At 36.5% G+C, this 14,953-nt stretch overlaps 1 protein-coding gene across 1 annotated transcript in view; it reads left to right on the forward strand.

The window, feature by feature from the left end:
* The window catches only part of SPATA48 (spermatogenesis associated 48), a 58,665-nt gene that overhangs the window by 4,990 nt on the left and 38,722 nt on the right, over nt 1-14,953 (forward strand). The window contains exon 4 of the mRNA XM_029233968.1: nt 6,051-6,148. Coding sequence (XP_029089801.1) covers nt 6,051-6,148 — 98 coding nt within the window. The remainder of the gene's footprint in view (nt 1-6,050; nt 6,149-14,953) is intronic.

Here is a 14,953-nt window from a genome sequence, read left to right on the forward strand (position 1 = left end):
CAATATAATTTGGCCAATGCTTTCAGTGATTCTGGAAATAATCATTAATTATAAATAAGAAATACTTGCAGTTTTTAGCAAACCTAAATACACATAATTTCTCATACATTCTGATAAAGAAGGATATCTTCTCAGAATTAATTATATCACACACCATTATGCTTTTCAGTGGACTTTCATAAATATCAAAACAAGATCCTGAAAGATTATATCACTGATTTTTTGTCCTATTTCAACCTTATCTAGACATTTAACGGGGGTCAGTTGTTTTTTGTTCCTAGTTCCATCCTGTCATGGGAGCCACACCCTCATGGCCTCATCTGAACCTAATTACCCAAAGGCCCCACCTCCAAATACCATCATATTGGGGTAGGGGCTACAGCATATGAATTTTGGGGTACACACCCTCAGTAACAACCATCTTAAGCATTTTTAAGTGTGTAATTCATTGGTGTTAAGCACATTGTTGTGCAGCCATCACCACTGTCCGTCTCCATAACTCCTTCCATCTTACCAAACTGAAATGCTATATCCATCAAATACTAACTACCTTTCCCTCCTTCCTCTCAACCCCTAGCAATCATTTTACTTTCTTTCTCTATGAATTTGACCACTTTAGCTACCTCATATGAGCAAAATCATACAGTATTTGTCTTTTTGTGGCTGGCATGTTTCACTTAGCATAGTGTCCTCATGGACAGCAGTGTTCTTGCTGTAGCATATGTCAGAATTCCTTCCTTTTTAAGGCTGAATAATTTTCCATTTTATGTATATACCACGTTTTGTTTATCCTTTCATCCATCAATGGACACTTGGGTTGCTTCACCTTTTGGCTATTGTGAATAATGCTGCTATGAACGTGGGTGTACAGATATCTCTTCAAGATCCCATTTTCTGTTCTTTGGGGTATATACGGAAAGGTGGAATTTCTCAATGGTAATTCTGTGTTTAATGTTTTGAGGAACCAGCTATTGTTTTCCATAGTGGCTAATCCATTTTACATTGCCACACAATGTATTAATGCACAATTACAATTCCTTACATTCAAGGAATAAACCCCACTTGGTCATGGTGTATAATCCTTTCAAATGTGTGTTAAATTCTGTTTTCTAGTATTTGAGGATTTTCGCATCAGTATTCATAGGATATCGGTCCATTTCTTCTTGTAGTGTCTTTGTCTGGCTTTGGTATCAGTTGGCCTTATGGAATGAATTTGGAAGTGTTCTCTTCAATTTCTTTGGAAGAGCTTGAAGTGGATTAGTGTTAATTCTTTTTTAAATATTTTGTAGAATTTACCAGTGAAGCCATCTGATCTGGAGCTTTTCTTCATTGGGAGTTTTGATTACTGATTCAATCTCCTTATTAGTTATAGGTCTGTTCATATTTTCTGTTTCTTCATGATTCAGTCTTGGTAGGCTATGTGGTTTTAGGAATTTGTCCATTTCATGTAGGTTATATAATCGTTTGGTGTACAACTGTTCATAGTACTTTCTTATAATCCTTTTTTATTTCTGTAAAATTGTTGGTTCTAAACCTCAGGAGTTCCCCAGGTGAAATCCAAAACTGGCCCCTGTACTCACAGGGCAAGGAGAAAGAGGCAGACTCTCCAGACGGGTAGGTGGCAGGTTTAATTACCGAGGAAACTTACTTATGCTTGTCTTAGGTGCCTTAAGATGAATAGATCTCTGCACCCACCCTCCAGAATCTTCAAGTTTATGTAGAGGACTTAACAGGGTTCAGTCACGTATACTGTCCAGATGGTCTCAACGAAGCGTTACTCTCTCAAGGCTGTGTTCCTGAAACAGCTCCTCCTGTGGGAACAGTGGGCAGAACATACATTCATTTCAAGGACAGAGGAGGGGGTAGGAGCCTCTGATTGCCTGAGTTCAGCTCATGGCTCAGTGGGTGGTCACGTCCTCTCAATGACCTCCAGCAAAAATCAGTTGTAATGTCCCTTCTTTCATTTGTGATTTTAGTTATTTGAGCCTTCTTTCTTTTTCTCTGAGTCAGTCTAGCTAAATGTTTGTCAATTTTGTTGATCTTTTCAAGAACCAACTCTTGCTTTCATTGATTTTCCCTATTGTTTTTCTATTCTCTATTTTGTGTCTTTCTGACCTAATCTTTATTATTTTCTTCTTTCTGCTAGCTTTGGGTTTAGTTTGTTCTTTTTCTAGTTTTTTAAGGTGTAAATTTAGGTGGTTGATTTGAGATATTTCTTCTTTAATACAAGCATTTATACCTATGAGTTTTCCTCTTAGCACTACTTTTGCTGAACCCCATTACTTATGTTTTTGTTTTCATTTGTCTCAAGATAATTTCTAATTTCCCATGTTATTTCTTCTTTAACCCAATGGTTATTTAGGGGTGTGGTGTTTAATTTTCATATATCAGTTTTTAATTTTATTCCAGTCTATTGATTTCTAGTTTCATTCCATTGTGTTCAGAAAGTATTAATATATTTTACATGCTTTCAGTCCTTTTAAGTTTACTAAGACTTGCTTTGTCACCTACAATATAGCCTAGAGAATGTTCTAAGTGCACCTGAGAAAAATGTGTATTCCGCTTGGGTATTCTGTTGGTTTGAGTGTTCTGTAAATGTCTGTTAGGTCAAATTGTTGTTTAAGTCCTCTACTTCCTTGCTGATCTTTGTCTGGTTGTTCTATTCATTATTGAAAGTAGGGTACTAAAGTCTTCAACTGTTATTGTAGGGCCGTTTCTCTCTTCAATTCTGTCAATATTTGTATCATGTATTTTGAAGGTTGGATGTTTGGTTCATATAAATAAAATAGAGAATAGAAAAACAGCAGAAAAAATAACCTAAACCTAAAGTTGGTTCTTTGAAAATATCAACATAATTAACCTACCTTTTGCTATATTGAGAAAGAAAACTCAGGGAAGACCACTCACAAAGGGTATTTCAGATGTTAAAAAAAAAACCTGTCTGCAACCATTAGAGGAGAGATAACACATGAATAAAAAAAAATACATAGAATAGTCCTTGAATCTTTCTTCTAAGGTTTTGGCTTCCTTAAAAGCACCTTGTTATGGAAATGTTTTATAATAAAAATAATAAGGCCTATGGGAAAATAGTGTTCATGGTAGACCCCTCCAAACTCATACAGTTTCATGGGTTACACAAAAAACCCATTCACTGTAAAAATACGATCACAGTTTTAAACATGTTAAATCTCTAATAAATGAGGAAATACTTTTGTCGAGGAAATAATACAGTGCTTTCCTTGACAAAAGACTTGATATTTGTTTGGTGGCATGAAAGCAATGAAGTGAGACTGTGGGTTATGAAGGAGAGGTGTGTAATAGCTGTTCCCAAAAGTGGCTTTTGGCAGCTCACCCCTTCCTGCGTGTGCCTACCACTTTTCCTACCATAAAATGAGGTCTGTTTCCTTCTCACGTTGACTCTGGGCTTGGACCTATGAGTGGCTTTAGCCAATAAGATATTAGCAAGCATGATGCAAGTGGAGGCCTGGTAAGTACTTGCACATTGAGATTGGTCATTTAGGGATTGTTCCCCTGGAGTTTCAGTCACTATTTTGTGAGAGACCCAACCTAGATCCAGAGGGGAAGAAAAATAAGGCATTGGTCATCAGGCCCAGCTGAGCTCCCAGCTAACAGTCAATACCAACTTGCCAGCCATGTGAGTGAGGTCATTTTGAACATTTTCAGCTATCGGAGCTATGCCTTATGACAGAACAATTCAGAGTCCCAGTAGATGATGAATGGTTGTTTTAAGCTACTAGGTTTGAGGTTATTTTGCAGCACTAGTTACTGAAACAAGGTAGAAGAAAGGATGTCATCATACTTAGATGTAAGCGTAGTGCCCCTGAGGTATATAGTTGTAATTCATTGCCCTGTTTACTTCTACTCTGGCTTAAAGTCAAAATTTTAGTTTTCTTGTTCTTCTACTTTCCTTTTTTTTTTTTTTTCTAAGTAACTGCTAGAATGGCTTCAAATCAGAGGATACCAAAAAGCACCATATTGCTGCTGATGGCATGAGAATCTACTGGAGGGTTTTCTTTGGCCAGCTGAGTCACAGACAGAATTATCGTTCTTCTCAAAACTGAAAAGATCGTGGAATTCAGCACGGCCTCTCTCACTCTGCCTTGGCCTCTTGCCTCCGCTTCTGTATTAGTTTTCTCTTGCTGCTATAACAAACTGCCACAAACTTAGCACCTTTAAACAAAGGCCATTTATTACTGACAAGTTTGTGGGTCAAAAACCTGAGCAGGCTTAACTCTGTTCTCTATTTGAGATCCAACTGCCAAAGTCAAGGTGTGCTCTTTGTTCATATCTGGAGGGTCTGGGGAGAAATCTACTTTGGGGCTCATTCTAACTGTGCAGAATACAGTCCCTGACATCTGAGGCGCCCATTTCCTTGCTCTCTGGCAGCAGGGGATGCACTCTGCTCCTGGAGTCTCCTCACATGGCCTGCTCCATCTTCACAGCCAGCAGTGCTGTGTCAAGGCCTTCTCACGTGCTACTCTCTGTCACTTACCTTCAGAATCCACAGAGGGTCCCCCGTTCTCCAGCCCTTCATTGCCACTTCTGAGTTTGCAGGTTCTGTCCTGCTTGGTCAAATATTGACTGAATCAGCATCATCATTATGAAGATGATGTTACTACATTACTACTATAGGTACTAATAATGTTACAACTACTAACTGATAATGTTATAAACTGCATGCCAGAAATTTGCCAATTCCGTTAAATACATTAATGGTAGTTTTTACAACCCTGACAGCAATCGTTAAAGGTAAGAAAAATAAGACTCAGGGGGGTCAAGTAATTCACGAGGTCACAGTGGTACCTTAGCCAGGAAGTATATACATTATTAAGCCCCAAGTATTTCTGTAGTCTCTTATGGAGCTTCACCAGATTGCTATCCATGGTGACCAGGGTGCTCCTGTGTTATCCCAAATCCCTGTCACAATTCATCTCACCTATGCTTAGATATCTCTGTACTGTCCAGCTAGCTCCCAGTTTTAACATTTTAGTTCATCTTTTGCTGAGTTAGATTAATTCATGGGGCAAAGCTAAAAAGTGGAGGACCAAGTTAGAAGAACCCATGTGGTAGGAAAAGGATCTCTGTGGTACAACCGTTATCTTCACCTACACTAGTCCCCTGTCCAAACCAGAGTAATTTGCCAAAGTTATCAGTCTCTCTTATTAAGACTTACCAAGGAGGATAGGTCCAAGGCTTTCATGTCCTGACATTGGCCTACCTCTTTTGTTCATCTTCCACCATTCCCTGGCTGCCATTTCAAGATGTAGCTATACCCAACCTTCAGTAAGAGTTGTGATGCTGCTCTCACAGGGCAAGCCTACCATTGTACATACTGTTCCCGCATCTGGAATGACTCTTCTTCCTCCACTTCCCCTTTGTTATCCAAGTCATACTCAATTGTCAAGATGAGGTCAGGCCTTATCTTCAGGAAGATGTTCCTAACTCCCTACAATCTGGCTGGATTAGATGGCCCTCCTCTGCACTCCCGCAGCACTCAGAGCTCAACAGTGATCACAGTCACCACATTGTACTGAAATTACCTACTTACATGTCTGTCTTTTCCATTTGTTCATGAGCACCTCAAAACCAGGAAACCTGTTTTCCATCTTTATACATTCATCTGCTTTCATTTGTGGTGAGGTAAATATTTGTTGAAGGCAGCTTTTATATTTGCCCATCTCTTATCATTAGGTTCAATTATCTGCATAGTAAAGTCCTTTGTGTCACCACCATCCCCAACCTGTCTGCGTGCACATGCACAGATTAATAGTGCCCAAGAGATCTCTTCCAATAATAAATAATAAATAACAAATAATTGTACACTATTTAATTAATCTAACTCATAAATTTCAGAGCGCTTCTGTTCTCACTGCTGAGAAAAGTTGTTAGATAATCCATGGAAAAATCAATACCACACAGTTTAGCTTTCTAGTAGGAAGTATTTCTGGTGGAAGAAGAAATTCCTATTGCATTGTGTACATTTGTATTTCTTACGTATGTACCCAGAGCACATACATTCTTGTTTTCAGGTTGGACAAGCCCACTGAGAGTTACTGCCTTACAACCTCATCATGAAGAATACTCAGTAAATCACCTATATACATTTGATGAGAAAGCAACATGTACCGTAAGGTTTTCTTACTGCATAGCATTATGTAGTATTTGTAATCAATTTATTTCCTTGTCTGTATTTGATATTTTATGCCCTGTAAAAAATAGCTACGCATACTGAGTGAAGTAAGTCAGATAGAGAAAGAGAAATATCATATGATATTGCTTATATGCAGAATCTAAAAAAAAAATGATACAAGTGAACTTATTTACAAAACAGAAACAGACTCACAGACTTAGAGAACAAACTTATGGTTACCAGAGGGGAAGGGTGGGGGGTGGGAAGAATAGTTAGGAAGTTTGGGATTGACGTGTACACACTGCTACATTTAAAATAGATAACCAATAAGGACCTACTGTATAGCACAGGGAACTCTGCTCAGTATTATGTTACAACCTAAATGGGAAAATAATTTGATAAAGAATAGGTACATGTATATGTATAACTGAATCACTTTGCTGTACATCTGAAGCTAACACAACATTGCCAATCAACTATACTCCAAATATAAAATAAAAAGTTTAAAAAAAATAGCTACCATTTATAAAGTACTCCTTATGGGCCAGGCACTATGTAGAAGTTCACAGTTATTGTATATTATGCATGTCTGTGCATCCCTGCAACAGAACAGTACTATGGAAGAAGAATGAGTAGTAGATGATGGTAGTGCCCAACACAGGCCCCTCTACTGGCAAGTGCACCCTCCCCAGTGGCAGTAGGCAATAGCCACTAAATGTCTGCCAGCTGCCAGCTGGACACTGCACCCTCCCACATTGACCACTCAGGCTTTGGCCAATGACTGACTTCCTTGAAGAAACAGAATAAAGCTAGATTTCAGCTGAAACCACATTCCCACTGGTGTGTTTTCCTTGTCATATCCTACACTTCACCTAGAGCACTCCCACCATGTATTAATTGAACAAAAATTGTGTTTGAGTCCCTGCTTCTGGACAAGACAGTGTTGTTATCCCCATATTGTTTGAGAAATCTGAAGTCCTGTGATGTTTAGCAACTGACTTTTGACCACAAACTTTAAACCTAGATATATGTCTGAATCATCCTATATGGATTAATAGATTCTAAACCCGTGATATTTAAATTACTTGAAGACTGCCCAAGGAATACATAGATATGACAAGGGATTAAAAAAAAACAGCTTTACTGAGGTATGTTTTACACACCATAAAGTTTGCCCATTTAAAGTGTTCAATTCAGTGGGGTTTTTTTCTTCATTTTTTTAGGATATTCACTGAATTGTACAACCATTGCCACAATCTAATTTTAGAACTCTTTCATCACTCCAAAAAGAAACCCATGCCTATTAGCAATAAAGATACGGATGCTTTCAAGGAGTCAATTTCCATTTCTGTTACTCTTGTATGTACTCCTTCCTAAAGTTGATCTGCCTGATAAATTATCTGTACTCAGAGATACAGATTGATTTCTTCTTTTCCCTCTTTCCCCACCTCTCCCTTTGCCTTTTATAATTTTACCACAAAAAGGAATGGAGCATACCTCCCACAAATCATGTACTAGGGTATATGGCCATGGAATAAAAAGGTCATTCAAAATAAATGTCACCAATGCCTCCTTTACTCAAGATGCCATCCACCCATGCCAGGGCTTCATGTCTTTCTTTGTCTATGCATTTTTCTCTATAAGAAAATTAAAGCATTAGAAATGAGGGAGATTTGAACTGTTTTGAGCTATTCTAAATTCAGATAAAAGGCAGAATTTGTTTACAAGGGTAAAGAAAATTTGTTAGTTTCACTTATTCCATCTCCAGACTCTTCAAAGAGTCTATTGCTCCTTCTGGTAAGTCCTGTGAAAGCAAATGAAAGGGAACATTATAAGAAATTGAAGGCATTAATGCCTTTTTTTTTCCATCTAAGGCTACAAATTTATGGCAAGGCTACATACTTTACTTAGCTATATATTGTAGAATTAGAATTCTGAAGTTTGTGCTTGTCCTGCAAAAGCTTATAGAGCATACTTATTTAAATTTAAAATAAGCTTAGACTTTTATGGCAAAATCTTGATATTTTACTACCAGTAGTGGTAGCTAAGTAACATGGGACAGTACTTCCAATGGAAAAACAACTGGATTAACATTTTTTTAATGTCAAAAAGCTAATAAGGTGGAGAGAAATTACTGGGCCAATGAGAGGGTAGAAACTCTAAAATATAAGCTATCACTTAGGGTCACTTCAGCCTTACAGCAATTTGCTGTTCTGGAAAGGGAAACTAAACTTTAACTGAACATTTCCTAGCCTCGTGGGTATAAAACACCAAAAATTAGAATTGGTCTTTGAAAACCACCCACTACACCTGAAGGCTTTCACCTTAGAAGTAAGGGTAGATCAATAGTAAAAAGCCTTGAACAGACTACAGCTGCTTCACAATAAAAGAGAAAAACAAGTCTTGAACTGGTATTAAGGTGATCCTAGATTGCTATCATTCCCAGAATCCAGACATACAAATAAAACTTCTTTGGAGGATGATAGTATATTAATTACTAAGCCTCAAATTATTTCTGTCAATAACTTTTAAAATATAATGTTTAACACATAATCAACAGTAACCAAATGCATAAAGAGAAAGGACACTGTGAATGAGAATCAGCAGAAATGAGAGAAAACAAAGAGAGACAAAAATTGATTCTAGACATTGGAAATATGCATAAAATGTTCAAAAAGAAAAAAGATTAAGCTCGAAATTTTTGTAAATAAGTTAGAAATTAGAAAATGCAAAATTAGAAAAATGTAGTACCAGAACTGAAAAATACAGTAAGCAAAGAATAAGGTAGATGGGTGCTGTAGCAGATTAGACACAGTTAAAGAGAGGAAAATACTCTTGATGATGCACAAATTTACAAAAAGATGGAAAATACCAAAGGGAGAGTAAAAATCATAGAGGATACAGTGAAAAAGAAAAACATATATTTATTTGGAATTCTAGATGTGTAAGAGAATAGGAGAGAAGCAACATGTAAAGACACAATTATCATATCCACTGCTGTTTATTTATGGAGTTCCCTGTGGCATCCCCTCACATATTCTGCTGTACATTAAGGATTAATTATTAGTAAGCCAATCATGACAGCAGCAGCAGCAGCAGCTGGTGTCAGCCCCAGCACCAACAAAAATGGCAGCAAGAGTCTCAAGAGACAGACAAAGCACAGAAGACACAAAAATGGAAAGAAGGAAATTTTTGAAAGTTATTTCTTCACATTGTTTATGGTAATTGCATTGTTTAGAATCTGGGCATCAGTTGTTTTCTTTTGTTAGGTCTTGTTGAACATGAAATTCTAGGAAATTGAAACATGATATTGTTGGTGATGGAGGATCTTAATGTGAATGACGCTAAAGTATCAGGACATAAAGAGAAATCTTCAATGTTATTAGTCTTGTCAGAAGAAACTAGGAAATATCTAGATTTATTAGTAGAGGTTTCCATTGAATCAGATTCCAAGAGCACTAGAGATGAAGTCAAAGATCAAATTTAATCACTTCTTTATGAAATAGTACACACAAAACATTCAGAGAACAGAGATAGAAGATGTACCAGCAGAAGAATAGCTACTAGAAAATGAATATTTATTAGGAAATTATGTAGATGATAAATTTGAGGACCTGGAAACTAAAACATTTCATAAAGAAATTGAAGCTACATAACATAGAAGTGGCAGCTTACAAGACTAATCAGGAAGTGGAAGAGAAAAATCCAGATTCCAGTGAAAGACTGTGCCATGATACCAATGACATGATAAACCAAGATGATGATGAACATAATATGAACCACCAGAAAATGGGGAGACATAAATTCAGACCCTGCTAGGAAATATTTAGTTACCTTCTTGAAGAAGAGCAATAGGAAATGACAGATTTCAGAATCTTTGCCCGTAAAACTAGAGGAGGGCCAATCTTAGCCACACATCACTCACCAACTTTATCAATACATTGCCCACAGGAAACAGGTAATTGTGACAAATCTTGTAAATTGCTGAAAAGCTCACAATCTAAAACATTTTAAATGGATTGTAGTCAATTGTAATTTAGAATACTTTTTAGAAATAAAAAATTGATGTGATTTTGCATTTCTACATGCCTCATTTTTGACAGTAGATCCATTGGTTTTATTTGCTTGTTTGCTCCATCTCTCACACAGCTCTTATTCTTACCCATGTTTATGTGTAATCTTCAGAAAAGATGTAGAAATTATATTGATGTAGCAGAAATTGTTTTGTCAAAGATTTCATATTTGTTAGTAGTGCATAACACTAACAATGTTAGGTTTATTTGGGTGACCTCTATGCTAAACATGGATTTTTATCTGCAAAGGCACTGAAATATTTGCTAATGACTCAGGCTGATAGGAATCATCATAAACTGTGTGCCAATCAACAGGACAACGGGATACTGGGGAATATAGTACATATAGATATACTGGAACTAGATATAGTAGAATAAAACAGCACAATTAACAACTCAGCCTAATAGACATACAAAAATAAATCTTTTTGCAAGGACCATTTACAAAAATTACCACATACTATGCCATAAAACAAGTCTAAAAATATTTCAAATGTTTTAAGTCATACAAAGTATATTCTTTGCCCACAAGACTATTATGACAGGTCAAAACACCTTAGAAAATCATGCATTTGGAAATATAAAAATGTATTTATGAATGAGTGATGGGCCAAAGAAGAAATCATAAAGGAAACTAGAAAATATCTTGAACTGAATAATAAAATGTTGTACAACACAAGGAATATAGCCAATATCTTACAATAACTATAAATGGAGTATAACCTTTAAAACTTGTGAATCACTATATTGTACAGCTGTAGATTATATAATGTTGTACATCAACTGTACTTCAATTTAAAAAATAAAATCGATCATGGGAGGAGTGCGCCTCCAGGGAAGGAAAGGCCAGAAGTGATTCCGCCATGGTTAGGACCAGCCTGGAGCCAGTGAGTGTCCCTGACTGAAGACCCAGCAGGCCAGCTTTGAAGAAAACCTAGAGAGGGGGCAAATTACAAATCATCCCCAGACTACAGGAGATACAGACATGGCAGAAGGGACTTGGATCAGGTCAGAAGCCAATTTCCCTGTGGTACCTAAGTGGATCCTGATGAATTTACCCTTGCAAGTGAAAAAGATGACATTACATACAAAACTGGAAGTGCACGAGTAAGAAGAGATTGAATAATAACTCATATATGCCTTTTGGGGCATTTAAGCCCTGAGAAAACCCTCTGTGACCCAGAGACTCACAAAGCGAGAGGAGTTGTCATTCTTCATGGTCTTGGCATTGCCAAAGGCCTCCAGCAGGGGATTGGCATTGATGATTTGATCTTCCAGAGTTCCCTGCAAAGACAAGAGCAGTCCTCACATCTGGGCTTCCTGAGCACTCTGACAGTCTTGATTCGGACACACCAATCAGACCCACCTGCACTTTGCCACTTTCATCCTTCTTCTCTCCAGTAACTGCAATTGTTGCAAAGTACTGGATGACACGCTCCTCTGTGTTCACAGTCTTTCCTGCTCCAGATTCTCCACTGTCAAACAGAAACCAAATAAAAGATCAGAACTACAGCTTACATTGTCAATATCTAAGACAATCACCACAAACCAGAGAAGAAGAAAAAAGTCACTTATGTGGTCAGGATGGACTGGTTCTCATGATCTGTGAAAAAAATATCAAGACCATCAGTTTTTAAAAATAGTACACATCCAATATGAAGATTATCGACTCTGTTCAGATTAAACATAGTTTATTCTTTTTAACATTTTGAAGATGTTGCCTGTGATCTTGGTTTTGTGTGTCGATGCCAGATAGTACTTGCCTCTTGCAGTAAAATTTGTGAAAATGAGAGGCAAAGAATCATCTGTTTCTTCTTAAAATATTATTAATTTTAAAATTTATGGGAAATTTCAAACATATACAAAGGTAGAGGACATAATGTAAAGAGCTCCTATGTACCCATCATACAGTTTCAGCAGTTATTATTTGGCCAGTTTTATATAATCTATACTCCAATCCTAAACTCACTCAGTTATTTTAAAGAAAATATCAGGCATCATATAATTTCATCTGTAACTATTTCAGTAAGAATCATACAATTCTGAAGTTTCATTTAACAGATGAAGAAACAAACCCAGAGAGAAATAAGTGATTTTCTAATACTTACATAGCTTGTCAAGATATTTAGGTCAATAGTTTATATATTTTTCTGCTACCTGGCCTCCTCCAGGTTCTTCATATTAATTTGACTACTGCTAATTCTAAAAAAGGAAGAGATCTGGAATTGTAACTGTTGGTGCTCATTTACTTTTAGTTTCCTTGTATACACACTTCTAAGGGATAAAAACAAAAATTATCACTAAAAATAAAAAAATAAATAAAATAGAATTATTGTAGCAACGTGTGGGAATGCAACTATAACAGTCCCTGGAGGAAAATATATAATCTTTTTTTTAATAATCTTAAATGAATATGTTATAACAGAAGAAAACCTGAAAATTTAAGAACTAAGCAAGCATCCATCTCAAAATGAGAAAAAATAATAGTTTTTTAAGTTGAATGGAGGATATAATAAAGATAAAATGAGAAATAAGAAAAGAGAAAACAAAGATATATTTTAAAAGAACACCAAGGCCACAAGTTGGTTCATTGATAAACAATTGATAAATATCTGCCAATGTCAATCAAGAAGAACAAAAATATATAACTTTGGGGAAGCCAAATATAATGCTGACCTCATAAAACTGTGCATCCCCACATAGCCTCAAAAACAGTGCAGAACAAGACAAATGACAGTATACAAAAACCTTACCATCACCATAACTAGAAGGCAGAGAAGTTCTAAATTTCAAATTACTGCAAGTTCAAAAGAAAAGAAAACAGAAAATCCTAACAAGTCATGTCTCAACATCTCAACAGAAACCCTTTTTTTGGTAAATAAGGACAGCTTTGGAAAAATTACATGGTAGACAGAAGCCAGCTTAAAATTGGTCAAAACCGTGGATAAATAGACAAAGTCTAGGACTAAAAATATAGATAATGTCAAAGTCTAAGTCTACAGAGAAGGAGTTAAAAGAACATGTGATCTGAGATGGCAGTTTCTGAAAGGAATTGATTGTGTAGGAGAAGAAGGTTAAAAGAAAAAAAAAGAAGGAAAAGAGGAAAATTTAAGATCCTGAAAGGCAAAAAGAATTATTTAATTGGAGATTTTACAACCCCTCTGGTAACAGTCAACTAAGATAAGGAGAAAACTTTATTAAAGAAACTGTACTTTGCTACACTGACAGAAGAGGGTACCACTGAACTACAAATATTAAACCACACAAAATTCACAGAATTAATTAAAGAAAACTGTAATAAAACAGAAAACAAGAATCAAAATACCTTAGTGAAGAAAATTCCTCCCCAAATCAACTTTAAAAAATATTGTAATATAACACTCTGAAGTTTGTTATATATTTTCAGGCAAGCATTTGAGAATATGAAAATTGCCTGCATAAAGAAATTCAAAGATTTACAAATAAAATTTTAGGTGAAACAAGTGAAAGAAAATTCATTTCAAAATTAAGACCTAATTTCTAATTACATGATGCCCAAGGAAACTAAAATTAAATAAGATTTAATTAAAATAAAAATTTAATGGGGGACTTTGAATAAAGGCAGGAAGACATCCAAGAGAAGAAGAATGAAGAATTAGTTAAAAATATCTGAGTGAAAATGGTTGAAAAGGAAGATAAGCAAAGATAAGCAAAGAAGAAAGAATATATGTATAATTGGAGTCCCTGAAGAAAAACTAAATGATAGAATGGAAATAATATGTTAAACCAGGGTCTCTCAACTTTGGCGCAATGACATTTTGGGCTGGATAATTCTTTGTTGTGGGAGAGATTTTGTGCAGTGTAGGATGATTAGCAGCATTCCTGGCTTCTCCCCACTAAACACCAGTAGCACCTTTCTTGATGAATGAAAATCTGTTCTCAAAATGCTAGAAAATGGACCGCAAAGGAAAACAACAATAGTACAAAGTGAGAAAAAAGATAACAGAAGAAATTAATGAAGTACAGGAGATGGAATAACATGCGCTCAACTATCCTGCCTTAATAATGTAGAAAACTGAACAAATTTTGAGAAATAATGGCTTCCAGACACTAGACCAGAGGCAGTGAAGTACTAAGCTCTCTGAGGAAGGAAGAAGAACATTGTGAACTCCACAATCATACTGGCTTACTACCCAGAGACAGTTTCTAAACCACAGTCCAGGGAAGGGAAATCCATACAAAGCTTCACACTTTCATGCAGTTGAGGAGACAGAGATTGGTGTTCTGGGGGTGAGGGGCAAGTCAAGCATAATTTGCAGAGTAGGATACCAGGGAGGAGGGAGCTACAGCAAGGGGGCTCTGGAGATCTGGGACAGAGAATGAGCAGATCTTTGAGCAATGATCTGTGCCTCCTTAAGGGGAAACTACCAAAGCTGAGGAAACACCTATTGTAAAGAACTGGCATGATCATTTTCTGAAGCTCAAACAGGCAGGGGATGTCCATGTCCCCACAAAGTAGAAGGAAGAAACTTTTTAGTTCATGGGATGTCAGGTGGACGCTTCAGAAGGATGTCACCTCTGAAGTCAGGCTTAGTTAGCCTTACTCTAAAGCTTCCTCTGGACTTTAATAAACAAAGCTTAAAAGCAACCCTCAAAAGCACCCAACTGATTTCAAGTACTGAACTTTGTGCTGGAACAGAATCTAACACTATTTAAGTATTAAAATAAGTTCTAGTAACCAATAAACTAA

This window comes from Monodon monoceros, unplaced genomic scaffold, assembly GCF_005190385.1.
Source record: "Monodon monoceros isolate NGI ecotype Baffin Bay Population unplaced genomic scaffold, NGI_Narwhal_1 Super_Scaffold_2, whole genome shotgun sequence".
Classification (NCBI taxonomy): Eukaryota; Metazoa; Chordata; class Mammalia; order Artiodactyla; family Monodontidae; genus Monodon; species Monodon monoceros.